The following is a 21,984-nucleotide window of genomic DNA, read 5'->3' on the forward strand; positions in this document are numbered from 1 at the left end:
TTTTTTTTTTTTTAAACATCTTTATTGAAGTATAATTGCTTTACAATGGTGTGCTAGCTTCTGCTTTACAACAAAGTGAATCAGTTACACATATACATATGTTGCCATATCTCTTCCCTCTTGCATCTCCCTCCCTCCCACCCTCCCTATCCCACCCCTCTAGGTGGTCACAAAGCACCGAGCTGATCTCCCTGTGCTATGCGGCTGCTTCCCACTAGTTATCTATTTTACATTTGGTAGTGTATATATGTCCATGACACTCTCTCACCCTGTCACATCTCACCCCTCCCCCTCCCCATATCCTCAAGTCCATTCTCTAGTAGGTCTGTGTCTTTATTCCCATCTTGCCACTAGGTTCTTCATGACCTCTTTTTTTTTTTTTTTTTCCCTTAGATTCCATATATATGTGTTAGCATACTGTATTTGTTTTTCTCTTTCTGACTTACTTCACTCTGTATGACAGACTCTAACTCCATCCACCTCATTACAAACACCTCCATTTCATTTCTTTTTATGGCTGAGTAATATTCCATTGTATATATGTGCCACATCTTCTTTATCCATTCATCCGATGATGGACACCTAGGTTGCTTCCATGTCCTGGCTATTGTAAACAGAGCTGCAATGAATATTTTGGTACATGACTCTTTCTGAATTATGGTTTTCTCAGGGTATATGCCCAGTAGTGGGATTGCTGGGTCATATGGTAGTTCTATTTTTAGTTTTTTAAGGAACCTCCATACTGTTCTCCATAGTGGCTGTATCAATTTACATTCCCACCAACAGTGCAAGAGTGTTCCCTTTTCTCCACACCCTCTCCAGCATTTATTGTTTCTAGATTTTTTGATGATGGCCATTCTGACCGGTGTGAGATGATACCTCATTGTAGTTTTGATTTGCATTTCTCTAATGATTAATGATGTTGAGCATTCTTTCATGTGTCTGTTGGCAATCTGTATCTCTTCTTTGGAGAAATGTCTATTTAGGTCTTCTGCCCATTTTTGGATTGGGTTGTTTGTTTTTTTGTTATTGAGCTGCATGAGCTGCTTGTATATCTTGGAGATTAATCCTTTGTCCGTTGCTTCATTTGCAAATATTTTCTCCCATTCTGAGGGTTGTCTTTTGGTCTTGTTTATGGTTTCCTTTGCTGTGCAAAAGCTTTTAAGTTTCATTAGGTCCCATTTGTTTATTTGTGTTTTTATTTCCATTTCTCTAGGACCTGGGTCAAAAAGGATCTTGCTGTGACTTATGTCATACAGTGTTCTGCCTATGTTTTCCTCTAAGAGTTTGATAGTGTCTGGCCTTACACTTAGGTCTTTAATCCATTTTGAGTTTATTTTTGTGTATGGTGTTAGGGAGTGTTCTAATTTCATACTTTTACATGTACCTGTCCAATTTTCCCAGCACCACTTATTGAAGAGGCTGTCTTTTCTCCACTGTATATGCTTGCCTCCTTTATCAAAGATAAGGTGACCATATGTGCGTGGGCTTATCTCTGGGCTTTCTATCCTGTTCCATTGATCTATATTTCTGTTTTTGTGCCAGTACCAAACTGTCTTGATTACTGTAGCTTTGTAATATAGTCTGAAGTCAGGGAGCCTGATTCCTCCAGCTCCATTTTTCGTTCTCAAGATTGCTTTGGCTATTCGGGGTCTTTTGTGTTTCCATACAAATTGTGAAATTTTTTGTTCTAGTTCTGTGAAAAATGCCAGTGGTAGTTTGATAGGGATTGCATTGAATCTGTAGACTGCTTTGGGTAGCAGAGTCATTTTCACAATGTTTATTCTTCCAATCCAAGAACATGGTATATCTCTCCATCTATTTGTATCATCTTTAATTTCTTTCATCAGTGTCCTATAATTTTCTGCATACAGGTCTTTTGTCTCCTTAGGTAGGTTTATTCCTAGGTATTTTATTCTTTTTGTTGCAATGGTAAACGGGAGTGTTTTCTTAATTTCACTTTCAGATTTTTCATCATTAGTATACAGGAATGCAAGAGATTTCTGTGCATTAATTTTGTATCCTGCTACTTTACCAAATTCATTGATTAGCTCTAGTAGTTTTCTGGTAGCATCTTTTGGATTCTCTATGTATAGTATCATGTCATCTGCAAACAGTGACAGCTTTACTTCTTCTTTTCCGATTTGGATTCCTTTTATTTCTTTTTCGTCTCTGATTGCTGTGGCTAACACTTCCAAAACTATGTTGAATAATAGTGGTGAGAGTGGGCAACCTTGTCTTGTTCCTGATCTTAGTGGAAATGGTTTCAGTTTTTCACCATTGAGGACAATGTTGGCTGTGGGTTTGTCATATACGGCCTTTATTATGTTGAGGAAAGTTCCCTCTATGCCTACTTTCTGCAGGACTTTTATCATAAATGGGTGTTGAATTTTGTCGAAAGCTTTCTCTGCATCTATTGAGATGATCATATGGTTTTTCTCCTTCAATTTGTTAATATGATGTATCACGTTGATTGATTTGCGTATATTGAAGAATCCTTGCATTCCTGGAATAAACCCCACTTGATCATGGTGTATGATCCTTTTAATGTGCTGTTGGATTCTGTTTGCTAGTATTTTGTTGAGGATTTTTGCATCTATGTTCATCAGTGATATTGGCCTGTAGTTTTCTTTCTTTGTGACATCTTTGTCTGGTTTTGGTATCAGGGTGATGGTGGCCTCGTAGAATGAGTTGGGGAGTGTTCCTCCCTCTGCAATATTTTGGAAGAGTTTGAGAAGGATAGGTGTTAGCTCTTCTCTAAATGTTTGATAGAATTCGCCTGTGAAGCCATCTGGTCCTGGGCTTTTGTGTGTTGGAAGATTTTTAATCACAGTTTCAATTTCAGTGCTTGTGATTGGTCTGTTCATATTTTCTATTTCTTCCTGGTTCAGTCTCGGCAGGTTGTGCATTTCTAAGAATCTGTCCATTTCTTCCAGGTTGTCCATTTTATTAGCATAGAGTTGCTTGTAGTAATCTCTTATGATCGTTTGTATTTCTGCAGTGTCAGTGGTTACTTCTCCTTTTTCATTTCTAATTCTATTAATTTGAGTCTTCTCCTTTTTTCTCTTGATGAGTCTGGCTAATGGTTTATCAATTTTGTTTATCTTCTCAAAGAACCAGCTTTTAGTTTCATTGATTTTTGCTATTGTTTCCTTCATTTCTTTTTCATTTATTTCTGATCTGATCTTTATGATTTCTTTCCTTCTGCTAGCTTTGGGGTTTTTTTGTTCTTCTTTCTCTAATTGCTTTAGGTGCAAGGTTAGGTTGTTTATTCGAGATGTTTCCTGTTTCTTGATGTAGGCTTGTATTGCTATAAACTTCCCTCTTAGAACTGCTTTTGCTGCATCCCATAGGTTTTGGATCGTCGTGTCTCCATTGTCATTTGTTTCTAGGTATTTTTTGATTTCCCCTTTGATTTCTTCAGTGATCACTTCGTTATTAAGTAGTGTATTGTGTAGCCTCCATGTGTTTGTATTTTTTACAGATCTTTTCCTGTAATTGATATCTAGTCTCATAGCGTTGTGGTCGGAAAAGATACTTGATACGATTTCAATTTTCTTAAATTTACCAAGGCTTGATTTGTGACCCAAGATATGATCTATCCTGGAGAATGTTCCATGAGCACTTGAGAAAAATGTGTATTCTGTTGTTTTTGGGTGGAATGTCCTATAAATATCAATTAAGTCCATCTTGTTTAATGTATCATTTAAAGCTTGTGTTTCCTTATTTATTTTCATTTTGGATGATCTGTCCATTGGTGAAAGTGGGGTGTTAAAGTCCCCTACTATGATTGTGTTACTGTCGATTTCCCCTTTTATGGCTGTTAGTATTTGCCTTATGTATTGAGGTGCTCCTATGTTGGGTGCATAAATATTTACAATTGTTATACCTTCCTCTTGGATCGATCCCTTGATCATTATATAGTGTCCGTCTTTGTCTCTTGTAATTGTCTTTATTTTAAAGTCTATTTTGTCTGATATGAGAATTGCTACTCCAGCTTTCTTTTGATTTCCATTTGCATGGAATATCTTTTTCCATCCCCTCACTTTCAGTCTGTATGTGTCTCTAGGTCTGAAGTGGGTCTCTTGTAGACAGCATATATATGGGTCTTGTTTTTGTATCCATTCAGCCAGTCTGTGTCTTTTGGTGGGAGCATTTAATCCATTTACATTTAAGGTAATTATCGATATGTATGTTCCTATTCCCATTTTCTTAAATGTTTTGGGTTTGTTATTGTAGGTGTTTTCCTTCTCTTGTGTTTCTTGCCTAGAGAAGTTCCTTTAGCATTTGTTGTAAAGCTGGTTTGGTGGTGCTGAACTCTCTCAGCTTTTGCTTGTCTGTAAAGGTTTTAATTTCTCCATCAAATCTGAATGAGATCCTTGCTGGGTAGAGTAATCTTGGTTGTAGGTTTTTCTCCTTCATCACTTTAAGTATATCCTGCCACTCCCTTCTGGCTTGCAGCGTTTCTGCTGAAAGATCAGCTGTTAACCTTATGGGGATGCCCTTGTGTGTTATCTGTTGTTTTTCCCTTGCTGCTTTTAATATGTTTTCTTTATATTTAATTTTTGATAGTTTGATTAATATGTGTCTTGGTGTGTTTCTCCTTGGATTTATCCTGTATGGGACTCTCTGTGCTTCCAGGACTTGATTAACTATTTCCTTTCCCATATTAGGGAAGTTTTCAACTATAATCTCTTCAAATATTTTCTCAGTCCCTTTCTTTTTCTCTTCTTCTTCTGGGACCCCTATAATTCGAATGTTGGTGCGTTTAATGTTGTCCCAGAGGTCTCTGAGACTGTCCTCAGTTCTTTTCATTCTTTTTTCTTTATTCTGCTCTGCAGTAGTTATTTCCACCATTTTATCTTCCAGGTCACTTATCCGTTCTTCTGCCTCAGTTATTCTGCTATTGATCCCATCTAGAGTATTTTTAATTTCATTTATTGTGCTTGTCATCGTTTCTTGGTTCCTCTTTAGTTCTTCTACGTCCTTGTTAAATGTTTCTTGCATTTTGTCTATTCTATTTCCAAGACTTTGGATCATCCTTACTATCATTATTCTGAATTCTTTTTCAGGTAGACTACCTATTTCCTCTTCATTTGTTAGGTCTGGTGTGTTTTGACCCTGCTCCTTCATCTGCTGTGTGTTTTTCTGTCTTCTCATTTTGCTTATCTTACTGTGTTTGGGGTCTCCTTTTCACAGGCTGCAGGTTCGTAGTTCCCGTTGTTTTTGGTATCTGTCCCCAGTGGCTAAGGTTGGTTCAGTGGGTTGTGTAGGTTTCCTGGTGGAGGGAACTAGTGCCTGTGTTCTGGTGGATGAGGCTGGATGTTGTCTTTCTGGTGGGTTCGTCCACGTCTGGTGGTGTGTTTTGGGGTGTCTGTGGCCTTATTATGATTTTAGGCAGCCTCTCTGTTAATGGATGGGGCTGTGTTCCTCTCTTGCTAGTTGTTTGGCATAGGGTGTCCAGCACTGTAGCTTGCTGGTCGTTGAGTGAAGCTGGGTCTTGATGTTGAGATGGAGATCTGTGAGAGATTTTCGCCGTTTGGTATTACGTGGAGCTGGGAGGTCTCTTGTGGACCAGTGTCCTGAAGTTGGCTCTCCCACCTCAGAGGCACAGCCCTGATGCCTGGCTGGAGCACCAAGAGCCTTTCATCCACACGGCTGCTGGTCTTGGAGAGTCTCCTAAAGAGGCGGAGGGCAGCTTCGGCTCATGCTGGGGCAGAAATATCTAGACTTGTATTCTTGACTGGTTTTTTAAAATGTGTTTATTGAATACCATTGTCTCAAAACAAATGATGATAAATTCCTAGGTCCAGCAGCCATGTCTTAACTTTTTCTACACACAGCCCAGAGTTATCTATAATCACTGTCTTGACTTCTTCTCCCATTCTCTCTTAAATCCACTTCCATTAGGTTAGCTCTACCTAAACTACCCTTGTCAAGGTCAACAATGATCTATCTCCACAGTGCCAATTCCAATGGTTCATTTTTGTGTCTAACTTGACCAATCAGCAGCAGTTGGTACAAATGATCACTCCTTCTTCCATGACATTCTTGCTTCACTTGGTTTCCAGGATCCTGTATTTTCTCTTGGTTTTGCTCCTACCTCCTTGCTTGTTCCTTTTCAGTATCCTTTGCTGGTTCCTCCTCTTTTCCTCAATCTCTTAATTTGGGGTGTCCCAGGGATAACAAGGAATAACTTGGTCATCCACTTCTCTGTGTATATCCACTCCTTTGGTGATCTCTTCTAGTCTCAGGCTTTAAATACTACCTACATGCTGATGATTTCCAAAGTTCTATCTCTAGCTCAGACCTCTCTCCCAGAACCCCAGACTCGTATATCCAACAGCCAACTTAACATCTCTACTTGATATTTGACATCTCAAACTTAACTTGTTCCAAAACTGAACTTCTGCTCTTGCCCCAAACCTACTCTAACTATAGTCTTTCCCATCTCACTAGATGGCAACTCCATCTTTCTAGTTGGAGGAATCTTGGGAGTCATCTGTATCTCCTCTCTTCTTTCACACCTCATATCCAATCTGCCAGGAAATCCTATTGGCACAACCTTCAAAATATTTCCAGAATCTGCTATATCTCATCATTTTCATGGTACTCACCCTCATGGAGCCATCATAACTTTTCTCTTGGACTACTGCAGTAGCCTCTTAACTGGTCTTTACTTCCACCACTGCCCTTCTACAGTCTTCGCTCAACACTGCATCTGCAGTCATTCTTTTAATATGTAAATCAGATCAAGTCACTCTTCTGCTCAAATCTCCCAATGAGTCCCCTTATCACTTGAAGTCAAAAGAATCCTGACAATGGTCTGCAAGGCCCTATGTTATCTGATCGCCCATTACTTCTCTTAATCTGTCTACTCTGCCCATTACTCATCTGTTCTATCCTTGTCAGCCTCCTGCCTGTTCCTTGTGCATCCCAAGCCTGCTCCTTGCTCAGGGTCTTTACACTGACTGTTCCTTCTGCCTAGAACATGTTTCCTCTCCTCAGTAAAGTCCATCCAGACCACACCGTTTAAAATTGAAACCAGGGGTGCTCTTCAGGCCCACATTCCAAGTCCCCTTTATTCTTTTCATAGCTACCTTCTTTATTTTTTCCATGGTACTTTAATACCTTCTATATACTACAGAATGTACTTATGTATTACCTTTATTGTTTATTATCTGCCTCCCCAGCTAGAATGTAAGTTCTATGAGGGCAGGGCTTTGTATCTGTTTTGTTCACTGATGTGTCCCAAGATCAGTGCTCGGCACATAGTGGGTACTCAGTAAATATTTGCTGACTAAGAAAATGAATGGCTCACCCAGGGCTACATACCTGCTGAGGACCTTAAAGATAGCTATAGCTATAGTCTTATGGTTAGAAGAGACATGAAGGCTTATTATTATTGATGGGGAAAACTTGTTTAAAGAGGAAAAAAAAATGACTGATGGAGACAACAGATGGACAATATCTGAAACAAGTCAGAGATTAAGATTAAACCGTGAATTTTTAGATGCTATATGATTATGAATAGCACAAGTCTGGGATAATAGCCTTCCTGGTAGGAAGTCATCCGTCTCTTCTATCCATCATTAAGAACTAAAAGGGTGAATGTTCATTCTATTTACTCACTTATTCATCATTCGACCTCTTACGGACAAAATATCTATTGAACCCCAAGTACATAGCCAACACTGTTCTAACTCTAAGAGAAGCAATAAAGCCAGTCCCTGCCCTCAAGGAGCGCTTGGTCTCGATATAAACAAGTAATTGCCACACACTGTGATAAGTACAGATTCTGGGGCAAGAAAGGTGAACTCCAGGAGTCAGACTTCCCTGTGTTCAAATCCTACTTCAACTAAAAATTAGCTGTATGAGCTTGGGCAAATTGTATAGCCTCTCTGAGCCTCAATTTCCTCATGTGAAGAATGGGTACAATAATATTACCGACTTTATGAGGTTGTTTCGAGGATTAAATGAGATCAAGTATTGTAGTTAGCATACCATAACCATAAACTGCTTTTTATTAGTAATATTATTATTGTTAGAGGTATGATCAGCAGAGTATTGTGAGCACACAGAGAACAAAGTACCTAATTCAGCCAGGTGCAGTAAGAAAGATATTCTTCTGGTTTTCCCAAGTCAGACTAGACAATCTGCCCAGCAGGCCACCACAGTGAATTTTTACCCAGACAATAAAGGTCTTCATTCCATCAAAAACCTCATATGCTTTAACTTGAAACTATCTCCTCCAATGACTCACAGTAGATCACCATTAACCTCATACAACAATAAGCAGCCAGTACATTTTTAATAGCAATATATATAATCAATATATGTCATGTACTATTGCACGTCTCAATTCACGGTTTACTTATTTGCATTAAGAAACTGTTCTTTGTATGCTTTGTGAGATCATCTTCCTTAGGTTCTCACGGTTTTAAAACCTTGGGTTATTCAAACTCATGTATAAGTCTCCAGCTGAATGTGCCAGTTTCTATGGAAACAAGGTCACTGTGTGGGAGGAGCTTGAGGGAAGTGTATTCCTGGCACAGAACAAGCAGTGGACAGAAAGAAAAGAAATTAGACCCATTCGTGCCTGTACCACCATCCTCCGGCCACAACAGCATGACAAGAACGTGGAATGCTGTCTACAGTCAGTGCTCTGTGGGCAAGTTGACAGAAAGAGAGACTAAGGCAACTACCCACAAGGAACTCTTTTCCCCCTGGATTCCAGAAGTAACACACTGGATTGTGTTTCATCCTGTTTACTTATAAGAAAAATTCCCTCTCCTTTTACAATAGGGACATTCTTTCTGCCCACCTCCTTTGGTGGCTGCCCTTCAAAACAGCAGTTAGTGAAAAGTATCCATCAAAAGTCCTGCCCTCGAACTTCACTTTAAACACTGCTACCTATAAGGGAGGATGGAGTATGAGTTGGTGTCCCTCTTATATGATCGAAATCAGTGGTTCTCAAACCCTGGTGCCCATCACCAGAACCCCCTGGAAGTCTTGTTAAAACACAGTACCAGGCCCCACGCACAGAGATTGGGCCTCGATAGGTCTGGGGTGAAGCACGGGAATTTGTATTTCTAACCAGTGTGGAGGCCACACCTTGAGTAGCATCAACTCTGAAACTTAAAAACAAAACTCCCAAGTCCTTACAAATAAAAGGTTATTTCTTAAAAGACAAAGGACATCGTGTCAGGGCAAAGGCAGCCTTTTAGACATTCTACACAATTCGTAACATATTTTCACCACGTTTACAGTTAGAGCAAAACTATTCTCTCCACCTCAAAATATTCTACAACGGTATCTGATGCCATTAAATTTTATCAAATTCAGGGTGCTGTCTTGTTCTTCTCCTTCTCCTGCTCTTACTCCATGTTCCCTTTATCATTTTTCTCCACAGGTTCTCCTGACCCACTATTTCCCTCATGCCAGGACTTCGGTGTTTAGCCCGCATCCTATTCAAGCATCTGCAACATTTTCCCACCACTCTTCCTCCCTGACTTCTTTCTCCAGGGCCTCCATTCTCTGAAGAAGCAAAAAGTAGCCATGGGCAGTGCTCACAGCTATACACATGACTCAGAGGCAGATTTTTCCTCATATATATTAGGAACACTTCTGAAAGTCCATCTTTTGAAATCATATTCCACCACACGAGCAATCTATGGTTACTGAACTCAACCAAATCTCTCAAATTAAAACCATGTTAATTGCCAAATAACATGCTAAAAAACACTTATAAATCACTGAAGCCACTACAGCCTATGGGCCAAATACAGCCAGTCACCTGTTTTGGTATGGCCTATGAGCAAAGAATGATTTTTATATTTTTAAATGATCAAAAACAATCGAAAGAATAATATTTTGTGATATGTAAAAATCATATGAAATTCAAATGTCAGTGTCCATAAACAGTTTTATTGGAGTGTAGTTACATATTGTCTGTGGCTGTTTTCATGCTACAATGACAGAGCTAAGTGGTTGTGACAGAGGCCGCATGGTCTGCAAAGCAGAAAATATTTGCTACCTGACCCTCTAAGAAAAAGTTTGCTGACCCCTACTCTACACCATTTCTTAGGGACCATCTTGAGGAGATATATACATGGAAAGGCATATATATACACATATACATGGAAAGGCAATATAGATTGTGGATAATATGGCTTTAGTAGCTTCCAGTTGACACATTAAAATAACCACTCAATGTGAGGGTGTGGAGAAAAGGGAACCCCTTGTGCACTGTTGGTGGGGATGTAAATTGGTGCACTGTGGAGAACAGTATGGAGGCTCCTCAAAAAACTAAAAATAGAACTACCATATCATCCAGCAATTTCACTTTTGGATATATATGCAAAGGAAATGAAATCACTGTCCCAAAAAGATATCTGCACCCCCATGTTCAATGCAGTATTATTTGCAATAGCTAAAAGAGAGAAACAATCTAAGTGTCCACTGAAAGATGAATGGATAAATAAAAACATATATATGTGTGTGTGTGTGTGTGTGTGTGTGTGTATATACATATATCTGTATTTATATAAGATACATACACACACTGAAATATTATTCAGCCATAGAAAAGAAGGAAATCCTGACATCTGCGACGGCATGGATGGACCTTGAGGATATCATGCTAAGTAAAATAAGTCAGACAGAGAAAGACAAATACTGCATGATCTCACTTATATGTAGATTATGTAGAATCTACAAAACCCAAATTCAGAGAAACAGAGATTAGACTGGTGATTGCCAGAGGTGTGCGGAGCAGGGGAGAATTGGGTGAAGGTGACCAAAAGGTACTAACTTCCAGCTATAAGATAAATAAGTTCTGGGAACATAACATACAACATGATGACTAGAGTTAGTGATAATGTATTGTATATTTGTAAGTTTCTGAGAGAGTAAATCTTAAAAGTTCTCATCACAAGAAAAAAACTATAACTATGTGAGAATGATGAATGTTAACTAATCTTAGTGTGGTGATCATTTTTCAATACATACATATATCAAATCATTATGTTGCATACCTTAAACTTATACAATGTTATATGTCAATTATTTCTCAAAAAGCTGGAAAAAAATAAAATAACCACTGAAGTAAGAACCTGTTAATACTTACATATTAATCAACTTCATTAAAAAGGTATAACAACATGTCCCTGGACTTGAAATCAGACAAATTAAGTGTCATCTGTTTTGTCATGAGGACAATATTATAAACCCTGAACACATTTCGGAAAGATCAGACTAAAACAGTGGTTCCCTCAAGCACCTGTCATTTTCCATGAACTTCTTGAAGTTCCTCTGATGAGGTGTGGGCACGAGGCCTATGCAGGAGCAGAGAGAATCCTCTTCAGAACCAAAGCCGGTGTAACGTGGAAATTTCCTTTCTATATTTGGAGGAGGTGGGGCCTTGCATGAAATCGAGGTAAAGTTCTCTATAACAAAACAAAGGCAGATGAAACATCAATATTTTTTTTTGCCCTGATTATGGCTGTTTTGAAAGGTTTGTTATGTTTTCAAGATGAACATGGAGATCTTTGTAGACTATTTTAAACTCTTTCAAACAAAACACAGCAAAATCCTGGGAGGGTAGGTTTCAATCGTGTTTACAAAAACCACAAAACTCACTCAATAGTTGCCATTGGTTCAAAAGAAAGAAAAAAAAGAGAGAGACTGTCTGTGTCGAATAAGTAAACATTTATCTTTTGTCATTGCATCCCCATTTCAGAATATTTTTTGTTCTTCCCTGATTTTTCCAATGATAGGAAAATTCAAACTTGGAACTTTATGCCACCCATGCCATATTTTAACCTGTAATGTAGCCCTGTCCTATCTTTAGTCGACAGTCACTAATCAAATTCCTTTCCAAACAGGACTGACTCCTAAGTGTTTTGCTTTACCTTCCCCATCTGATGTCACCTCCTCTTGTGCCCACTTTTTAAACCCTCTCCCTTTCCTCCAACTCAGCTCCAGGCCATGACACTTCACTGTCTAGATCAAAAACAAAACCAAAACTTCTTCTCACCAACCACCACTCCAGGGTGCTTCTGTTATTGTCCAAGTAAAGACTGCAATCGTACTGAAACGTGATGAAGCAAAAATAAATAAATAAATAAATAAGTAATAAAACCAAAACCAAACAAACGAACAAAACCTTTAAAACAGCCACTGCCTACTCTCAAAGGGAGTGTTAAGTGGTAAATACTGTTGACTTTCTTTATTCATTTGTCATCTGTGAAGAAGGAGAGACATATTTATAATAGCCTAGGAGCTGTTGGTACTCATTTGTGAGGCTGTACAATCTCTGAGAAGCAAGTGTGTTCTCCAAAGCAAATAATACATTGACTCAACAGATCCCAGTCACCTGTGTTTGCCACACCACAAATGGCAAAGAAGATGTCAGGGTCTTTCTTAAAACAAAACAAAACAAAGCAACAAAACAAAACAACCCATGGAATCTAATTTCTACCTCTTCCCCAAGGTTGACTATCCCATAGGCGTTTCCATTAGTGCGTGAAAGGAGGTTCACATAAGCAAAGATTTCCTTTTCCATTGCCAAAGTTCTAATAGAAGGAAGAGTACAGATTTAGTGCATACCTCTCTAACTGAAAATGTGCATCAATTTGTCATCCAAGGCAACCTAACTCTTAAAATTGAGGGAGTCTTTTTTTGTACTGATTGATCAAAAGGCTAAGGGTTTGAGGCTGTTTCTAACTCTGATTTGAAAACATTTTCAACTTTCACATTTACTTAGACTTCCTAACAGCCTTTGTGTGAAATCTCCTCAAGCATAATCCCCAAAAGAGTATTGTTCCATCCTAACAGAAACTGCTTACAGAAGACATATTGGCAAAGAGAATGCCATCAAATATTTCTCACTGACTCAGTGAAAGGGGGCAGCCAGACTGCTGGTACGGAAGTGACTGGTGAGCCTCTCCTATTGCTATTTTTGTGGCAATTAAAGAGAAGCTTTGGTAATAAAGAGGAAAGTTCAAATCTTGGGATTAGGCAGAAATACAGTAGACCCTTTCATTGCTAATTGTTACATGAAACACACCACTAACTGGTACCTTCATTTTAGGAAAAGGACCATAGGGATTGCAGGGAGAGCTCTACATGATTATTCGAAAATTGGGGCGTGATTGGTTTCTTCTAACAGGGGACATACGCATACAATTCTATATACTAATCTACGCAGCCTAACCAAAAGAGGACACATATTGAATCTCACAGTAATTAAGAATGCATTCTACACCTCCCCCCAAAATTACAGGTTTTATAACACAGTGCTGTTTTCTCAACTACATAATTTTTGCCACAGATTTAAGTAACAAAAGAATCAATTTAGAGCTTTCCTCTGCACCCACAGTGCCATCTAGTGTATAAATGCCGAGAACTGTTCCACTCCACCATGTCTGACTTTTTTAACAATCCAATCTTTTTGGATACCCTGACTGAAGATCTCATTTTTCTGGGTAATTGCGTATATTCACAAAGGTTTGAACTCGCACCTGAATAACTTTCTGCCTTTGGTTTTCCATCACCCCAGCATCCTGCATGTTTCAGGTGTTAAAAAAATACTTAATGAAAAAGTATACCTTTTTTTTTTACAAAGCATCTTCCCAAATATCTCCTTAAACTGACAACTCTGATGGATCCTGAGACACATCTGTCTTTCAAGTAGTCTGATTCCTCTAATTCCAAAAGACTTGTTAAAACATATATATTGAATGTCCATCCACACTGACCAGATTGCAACAAATTTACCGAGAGGTGATAGATTTTTTTAAAGGATATGTCTTAATGCTCCTTCACAGTGATTTACGATTCATCATCTCATTTGGAAACCATCCTGGAAAGAGCCTTCATCGAAGTTCATCTCTGATGTACTAGTAACCCAGATATGGACCCAGGTTTAAAGCTTATATAATTTGGGAGAAGCTCTTTAAGACTAAAAATGTCAAATAATTAAGACAAAATTAGGCCCAGGACCTTGGAGTGGGGCCCCTGCAAAGAAAGAACCCTAAAGCTTAAGCTTCATTAACTTCAAGGTAAATCCACCTCTGCTTGTACCCAATACCCAGGTCAAATGATTTTGGTGGGACGTTCATTTTTGGGTCAAATAATTAGTGAATCACATAATTTTCTAGCTCTAGCTAGAAAACCCTTAGAAATCATCTAATCCTCAACCCTCTTCACTTCACAGGAGAGGTTAAAAAAAAAAAGGTGAAATTGTTAGCTCTATCAAAGCCATGTGGAGAGACGAGAAGCAAATTCTACCTCTGTCGCTGCACCTTGGGATGGCTAATTTGCTCAAGTGATCATTAGACTCTCATCTTGGATGCCCTGCTGCTTCTAACACCAAGAGTTCAGAGGCGGCCATAAACAACTCCACAAAATTAAAGGTGCTTTCAGTTTTTTGCTTATCCTTAATGTCGGTATAGCCTAATAAGTATTTGAGAACAATGCGAATGAATGGTCTTATTACTAGTTTGGCTGTCCCAACCACTAAGAATCGATAATAAGAAAGTCCTCTTATAGACAAAGAAATAATAACCCAAGGCAGGAATTCTAGGTAAGAACAGTTTACATTCAAATCCCTGTCTCTTCAGTGAAAGAAACACCTGCTAGAGCCCCTGGAGCCTTTTCCAACCTTCAGGCTACAGGAAAGTCCGACAGGCCTCCATCTGCCAGTCCGTGTTCATGCACATGAAATAATGACGGAGTGACAAGCTCCCGCCCGGCAGACACGCCAGGGCCAGCGGGATGGCCAAGCTGCCTAGTGGCGGACTCACATTGGACTGTTTTGTGGAAGAAGTTGCCTTCTCTTTAGAATCCTTAAATACACAAAACAATCTCATCTTTTTAGGAGTCAGATTGGGTTTTATGCAGGGGTTACATACATCTCTTGGAATTCTACCAAGCCCTCTGCTTCCACATAATAGAAAGCTTACTCATGCACAATTCTTGGGACTGTGGCCAACTCCATCTCTTAGTCTGTCTGCCATTTTTTCTCCCCCAAAATATGTTGGGGCGGCATTAGGTAAGAGACGGTACTGAAGCACCCGGGCTGTATACTGCATTAGAAATTTCCCCCTGGCTTCCTCTTAGGGAGGTCCCTAGCTGTGTCGTTGGCAGTTGTCAGCTCCTTCCTGTGGAGACCACAATTACTGACAAGGAAGGAAATGTGACCACAGTTATTGCCAGGACTTTGTCCTGGTTTGGGCTTCAAGGATACCAAAATATAATGTATAAAACTTGGTCAGTCTCATGAATTTTTAGAACCAGGTGAGTTATAACAAAATTAAAATGTCAGAAATAACTGTATCTAAGTAACATTAAGTCTATTAATTTAATGTTACCAAAAAGTCAGGAAGAGTAAATGTAAAGATTATCAGAGAATATTGATTCACTCCCCTCCACCCTGAATCATGGATATAATTTCCAGTCATTAGTTATATTAAGTACACTGCTGTTACTCAAGAAATGTTGTATAATAATAGTGTCTGTTAAATGGGGTATTTTAACATATGTTATGAGAAGTATAAAAAGTCAGCGTGACTATAAAATACATCATAATTTTGCATTTGCATAATTTTCTGTTTAAATGCATAATGCTCACGTTATATTAGCTTTAAAGGCACAAATGACTTTTTTAAACGTAATACAGTAAGTCTATAGAGTGAGCAAAAGAAGTGAGCAGAAAGAAATTAAGCGCTAGGGCTCAACTGAAATGGACCATAGGGCATTTGAAGCTGATACATTTGCCGAGGATGGCTAGATTTGGAGCGCACCGGTGGATTTACTCTGCCTCTGAAAGTTCCCTGCAAACCCGTTAAAAGACTAACAGTGTACCGTGTCTCTCGAGCATTACGTTCATTTCCCCAAATGCGACCTTTATATTCTCAAAATCAAGCTGACAGACAAACATCAACCGAATGTTGGACTTGCTATTTAAGGGATCATATGATGTTTTGAACCTTTACCACGTCCTTTAAATTAAGGTAATCTTTCAGTAGGACACAGGTAAATGTCTTCAGTGACTCATTTCATATATATATCATTTTAAAAAATTTTCCAAGTCTACACTGAAGACTTGCTGATTCTGAACAGGCACTTACATTTATTAAAAAGCAAACTATCCTTCCCAACTATCTAAGGGTCACTAGCAGCTTCTCTACAGCAGCCACTACCTGCACATTCCTGGCTGCTTCTTGCCCTCAGTCCCTAAACCAAATATGCCCAACTGTGTCCACTAAATAGGACTAATTTTAGAAAATAATATAAGAAGAGGCCACCAATTTGGCTCCATTTTGACTAATCTGGCACGCAGATGCTGTGGAACAAGTTCCCTTAATGCACAGAGGAGGGAAATTGAAATTCTTTTTTATTCCAGCCCCTTTGTATGCTGTGTGCCTTCTCCCATAATATAAAGATTCCCAGGAGGCCAGGAATATGACACAGTGCGGACACCAAGACACGTAAGGTGGGCCTCGTCTCATTCTAAAGACAAAGCACCTTGTCTTTTAGGAAGCTGTGGTTGCTTCTGGCTTCCAACTCATCGCTCAGGAAGTGAGCTCATATGAATGCTCCAAGGTTCAGAGAGGGGTAAGCATCCCCCATCAGAGCTCCAAACCCCAGTCTGGGAGGTTGGCAACTTCCACCACCCCACTTCGCCAAGCACCGGTAGGTACCTGGAGCCTGGGGTAGAGGGCCCAGGTGGGGGCAGAGCTGGCCGGCAGGTTTAGCAAATGGAGGGGCTTGTTTTTCAGGTTTCGCCTCAGATCCTCCACCTGCTTCTGTGACTCTTACAACACCGTGTAACATGCGGTAGCTCTCTGCTCCCCTTCAAGCCTAGAAACTCCTTACACAACTCTGCAGCTCCTCTGTCGATTGCAATGACCTGCATGTGGTAGGTGCTTAATAAATCACTGGTTTTCATTCTGAACTGCGCTAACCTGATCTGAATGGAATGGATATCTAAGAAGAGAGAAGCTGGAAGCCTGGCTGAGCCTCACCAGGAAAGGTAGAGCAAATTGGCACAATTCCCCAGAGAGCTCAAATAAGTATATCCTCTGTGGTAAGCAAGAATTCAGTGAAAAGAAAAGTGTTTGGATTTCCATTTCAATTGCTTAACCAAAGCATTTCCCCCATACTCTAGTGAGGCAGGGGGCTATACGGGCAAATGGAAGCCTTTGGCATCAGGCAGACAAGTTCAAGTCTTGGCTCACCCTTTACTTGCTGCATGACCTTCGACAAGTAAGCCCCTCGTACGCCATGGTTTCTTCACCTCTAAAATGGGGATAATGAGCCTACCTTTCTAGAATTGTTGTTAGGAATAAATAAGACAACAGATGCCCAGCAGTTAGCAAATGCTCAATAAACGGTAGCTATTATGAGCTTAGAATTTGAACCTCAAAAGTCAGATCAAGCCTAACTAGGGAACAAAGACTCTAAGTTTTAAATATTATTTTCTAATTGACAGATGTATCACTTACCAATTCCATATTTAGTCTTACAATAAGTCTTCATGAATTCATCACAGTCACAAAGGAGCACTTTCCTTCCCCACACATTGATGGTGGTTCCTATGGACAGGTCACTCTCTCTGTAAAACTCTTGGTCTACTTTTCCTAGCTAATAAAAACAAAGGAATGTGACGTTGACACCACAGACCCACCAAAGACATTGGCACCCACCCCCAAAGGGAAAAAGAAATTTTAAAAAATCAACTATATCATTCATAACCAAAATTTTTAAATCAAATCAAAAGACAATCGCTCAATATTAACATTTTAAAACATTCTTTTAGCAATGCAGTGCTACCAAATGGCAGTGCAATGCATATATTTATATACTCATCGATTTCATTCACAATCAATCTCTCAGAAGCAGAACACATAACTCACCCCACATTCCAGGTTTCAGGGAAGTCACACTGGAAACAGTAATAAAACATGACTCACCTTGTATTTATCCAACAGGCAGCCATACACTCAGTTCTCTGACAAGCCACCATCTCCATTGAGAACTGTCCGGTCTGTTATCTGGCCTGGTTGATAGATTCCAGGGGGACCATACTGGAAGATAAAAATCAAATCAAGATGTAGTGGATGGCCTCTAAACACAGACATGCTCCTGTTGAGGGACTCAAGCGGGAAGAGGCACCCTGTATGGTTCTTCCCTGCCATCCCAAGGAAGACAGGACACAGACTCCAGCCACCTTTCCCCATGCTTCCCCACCCGCTGCAGGCTGGTCTACACTCCCCCCCTCCTTCAAGGCCCTGATAAAGCCCCATCTTTCCCCCTGACCTCTCCCATCCTACTGGCCTGTCCCCAGTTCAAACTTCTGTAGCACCTACCTCAGGGTTAAACCACTTTTTGTTGCTCTCTAATTGCTTCATCGGCAGTCATCTTTAAACTCCAAAACGCCCTGATGGAGAAACCCTGCCTTGCCTTCTTTACTTGCTTAGCACCCTGCCTGATCCTGAGCAAGGACGCACTCGTTGGCAATGGAGTGCGGTCAGCCTCTAACAGAAACTGTGGCCCGGAGCAAGCCAAGAAGGGCACTCCTCAGTTCCACCCGCACTGGAGGTGGTCCAGGCAGGAAATATCTGAACTAACTTATAGAAATTGATAGTGATCCGTTTATCCCATACACATGAGAAATCTGAATCATGCCACATACGTGTGACATAAAATGTTTAAGTTTCAATGTGTGAACTTATGATGTGTGGGGTGTCAGTAAGCCACGTAATGAAGAAAAAACAGTACGTTTAGATGCAAACTCTCTCTTCGCTGCTTCCTAGCTACAGGACATGGGGCCAGGCATTTATCTTCTCAGGACTTCAGTTGTGTCATCTAACCGCAACAACAGTACTTACTCCTTGCTTTCTCAAAGGATGCTGTGAGTGTCAAGGGAACACCCACTGCTACTGTATCTCTCCCGAGAATGGAAGCTCCACGAAGCAGGATTTTATCCATTTTCTTTCTCACTGTAACCCCAGAGCTGGCACACAGCTGACACTTACTAAATATTTGTTGAATGAATGAATAAATGAAGCAACTGATGTCAAGGAACACTGCAAATGTCAGGTAGTATGTCATTATTATTTTATATTTAGCCTATTTTTCAAAGCCATTCTAAAAACAGGCTTCCCTGGCACCTCCTGGCCACCTGCTGTGCATACGCCCAGAGTTCGCTCTGGGACAAATCCTGCCCCCGCCCCAAGAAGCAACACAGCAGGACTTCTGGCAGGAGACTCAGAGAATCTGGAAGAGTCTCCCGTGATAAGCAAATAACCAGTGGTTGTTTGCATCAGAAATGAGCATTACAGTAATCTTTTCAGTAGCACTAAGAATTAAGTTTCAAAATACTTTATCCAAATAAGAAATAAAATATAACATAGAGCTGTGAATAAGCCTTGATACTTTCACGTGTCCTTATAGGTGTTTATAGGTCCTTAGATAGTGCTTTTTACTATATTATCTCATTCAGTCTTTACAGTTATCTCAGGAGGGAAGCCTAGTTAACTGCACTTTAGAGATAGGGAAATACGCTCAGAGAGGTTAATGACTTGCCCAAGGTCACACAGCTGTTAAGTGGCAGACTCACAATTCTAACCCAGGTCTTCTGTCTCTGTGCCATTTCTGCTGCACCCAGGTTACATTAGCTCTCAAATGGCCATAAACATATGTAGAAATCACTTGGACAACTCTTTTTTAATAGTAAAAATGCAAAAGCTATCATTGTTGCTAGCCAGTGGCTAGTTGGTGACTGGTGGCTACTCTCAGAAGAGTCACTCCTGTGTGTGTGTGTGTGTGCTTGCGTGCTTGTGTGTGTGTGTGTGTATTCACAACCCAGACCAATACAATGGGATCTCCTCAGTAGGCTACAGAGGCCAGAGGCCAGTGCCCTGCCCAAGGCCACGAGCAATCCTTTTACTAGAGAGTCATTTACCTTCATAAGACTCATGGTGAACTCACTGATGAATAGGTAGTTCTCTTGCATTTGACATTTTTCCTTTACTTGCCTCAAGCCCTGAATATTCCAACTCCAATTTGTCATATCCTCTGTATTACTTTCATAGATGTACATTAATAGAGGGCACAAAGTGAAAGTTTTCTAAACACTTGCACTAATACAGGGTGACTTGTCATCACACAGTCATAACACATGACATTCCAGACAGTGAGTGACTAGAGTCTTCAGCCCACAAGCAAACTCGGAAAGCAGTCCATTGCTCACCTTAGGTAGCTTCCTCCTCTGGAGGAACAATGACGTAGCATCTCTTCCTGAGTTATGTGGCAATACTCTTTTGATTTCGATGGTATCATCAGACAGAAAGTAATGCAGGATGAGTTCTCTATGGTCCCCAAACACTGAGCCTGAGTCGTCCCACAGGCAGAAGAAACGCAAAACCTTCCTATCATACTCAAGGAACTGTTTCAGAGTGTCAAAGGACTCATAGGGACGTAAGGGTTCCATGCAGTCTAGCTTCTGCCAATGGAGAAAAGGTTAATGAGAGTGGAAGTTTTTCCATAGTTGCTTCTGGGATGCAAGCAATCAAAGAATATAAAGGTATCTTTCCTATAGACTATTCAGTGACATTTTTAAAAATTTCAACTAACAACATACACGATATGCATATATAACCAGTTTCAACCTTAGAAATACAGACAATCAAGTATTAGGAAGCTTTTCATTATTATTTTAACACACTAAAATATACTTCTATAATGTTTTTGAAAACTGACTTTTCTCAAAGACTTAAAATTCTTGTTTAAGAACAGACAAAACTAATATATGGTGACAGAAATTAGAACAGTTATTGCCTCTGGGGAGAGGACTGACTGGAAAGGGGGACAAGGGAACTCTCTGGGGTGATGGAAATATTCTCTATCTTGATTTTCGTGTTGGTTACTAAATTGTATACATTTTTAAAAACTTGTCAACGGGTATGCTTAATATTTGTACATCCAAGCCTATGTTAATTATATTTCAACCAAAAAATTCTTTTCACTGAAAATTCGTATCTGTATATGCTTCTTACTCATCCAAAGATTTTTGTGAAGGTAAAAGAGAAGAAATATATTCACAGTTTTATTTTGCTCAAAAGCTTTAGATAGTGAAGATCTGAAAGGCCATGGAAACAGGAGCAGAGCAAATGGAGAACTTCCCAATCTGTACAGAACTACTGCGCGGGTTCTGGCCCCCAAATCAGGAAGCACTAGCTCGGCAGTCTTCTCAGCCCAACTCCTCTATTTGCACAGTCTCAGCCCTGTCTTGGAGCAAACCGCCCCCATTCTATCTAATGTAGCCTAATAGGATGGTTATATAAGGAAGTGCTCACTACCAAGGGAGATGTAGTCCCACATCGGGTTATGTAATCTTACTTGTAAGTTCTCAAAATTTTGTATCTGTCCAGGGCAGTCTAGGTGCAGACTTATCCCAAGACAGTGGGGGAGACATGATGGCCTTTCCAGAGGCTCTTCAGTCTTATCCTTGATATATAAATGAAATTACGAGATCTCTACTTTCAACGATTGAAAAATCTTTCTTTGGCATTATAAGGCCTCTAAGAAATGCATTATTGATTATATACCATCGAGGCTCTTTTCAGTTCAAGTTAAATTGTTTAATTTTAACTTTACATTTCAAGGCAGCAAACACTGGAGAAGTAAATGCATTAAAGTCAATATAAAAGCCTCTTACTAAACTCCTAATTTTCCACAGATTTCTATATTTATTGAAGAGCTTTCTCCCTGAGGGAATAAATCCTAAAACGATTCTTCCAATCTGAAAGGAAAAACATTTCTTGGCTGTTCTTGGTATTTATTCTTGATTCCTGGAACAAAAGATTATTTTCCTTATAAACTTATGAAATAACACAGTGTTCTAAGTATTTCATATAATGCATCATCATTCACAATCACTATCATATAATACCAGCTGTTAGTGAATGAATGTAG

General features: G+C 39.7%; 1 protein-coding gene across 1 annotated transcript in view; it reads right to left on the reverse strand.

Moving 5' to 3' along the window:
- EFHC2 (EF-hand domain containing 2) overlaps positions 1-21,984 on the reverse strand; it is a 158,975-nt gene that overhangs the window by 92,280 nt on the left and 44,711 nt on the right. The window contains 4 exon segments of the mRNA XM_061178968.1: positions 11,282-11,447; positions 17,511-17,649; positions 17,979-18,092; positions 20,261-20,512. Coding sequence (XP_061034951.1) covers positions 11,282-11,447; positions 17,511-17,649; positions 17,979-18,092; positions 20,261-20,512 — 671 coding nt within the window.

The sequence above is a fragment of the Eubalaena glacialis genome, chromosome X (assembly GCF_028564815.1).
Source record: "Eubalaena glacialis isolate mEubGla1 chromosome X, mEubGla1.1.hap2.+ XY, whole genome shotgun sequence".
In the NCBI taxonomy this organism is placed as follows: domain Eukaryota; kingdom Metazoa; phylum Chordata; class Mammalia; order Artiodactyla; family Balaenidae; genus Eubalaena; species Eubalaena glacialis.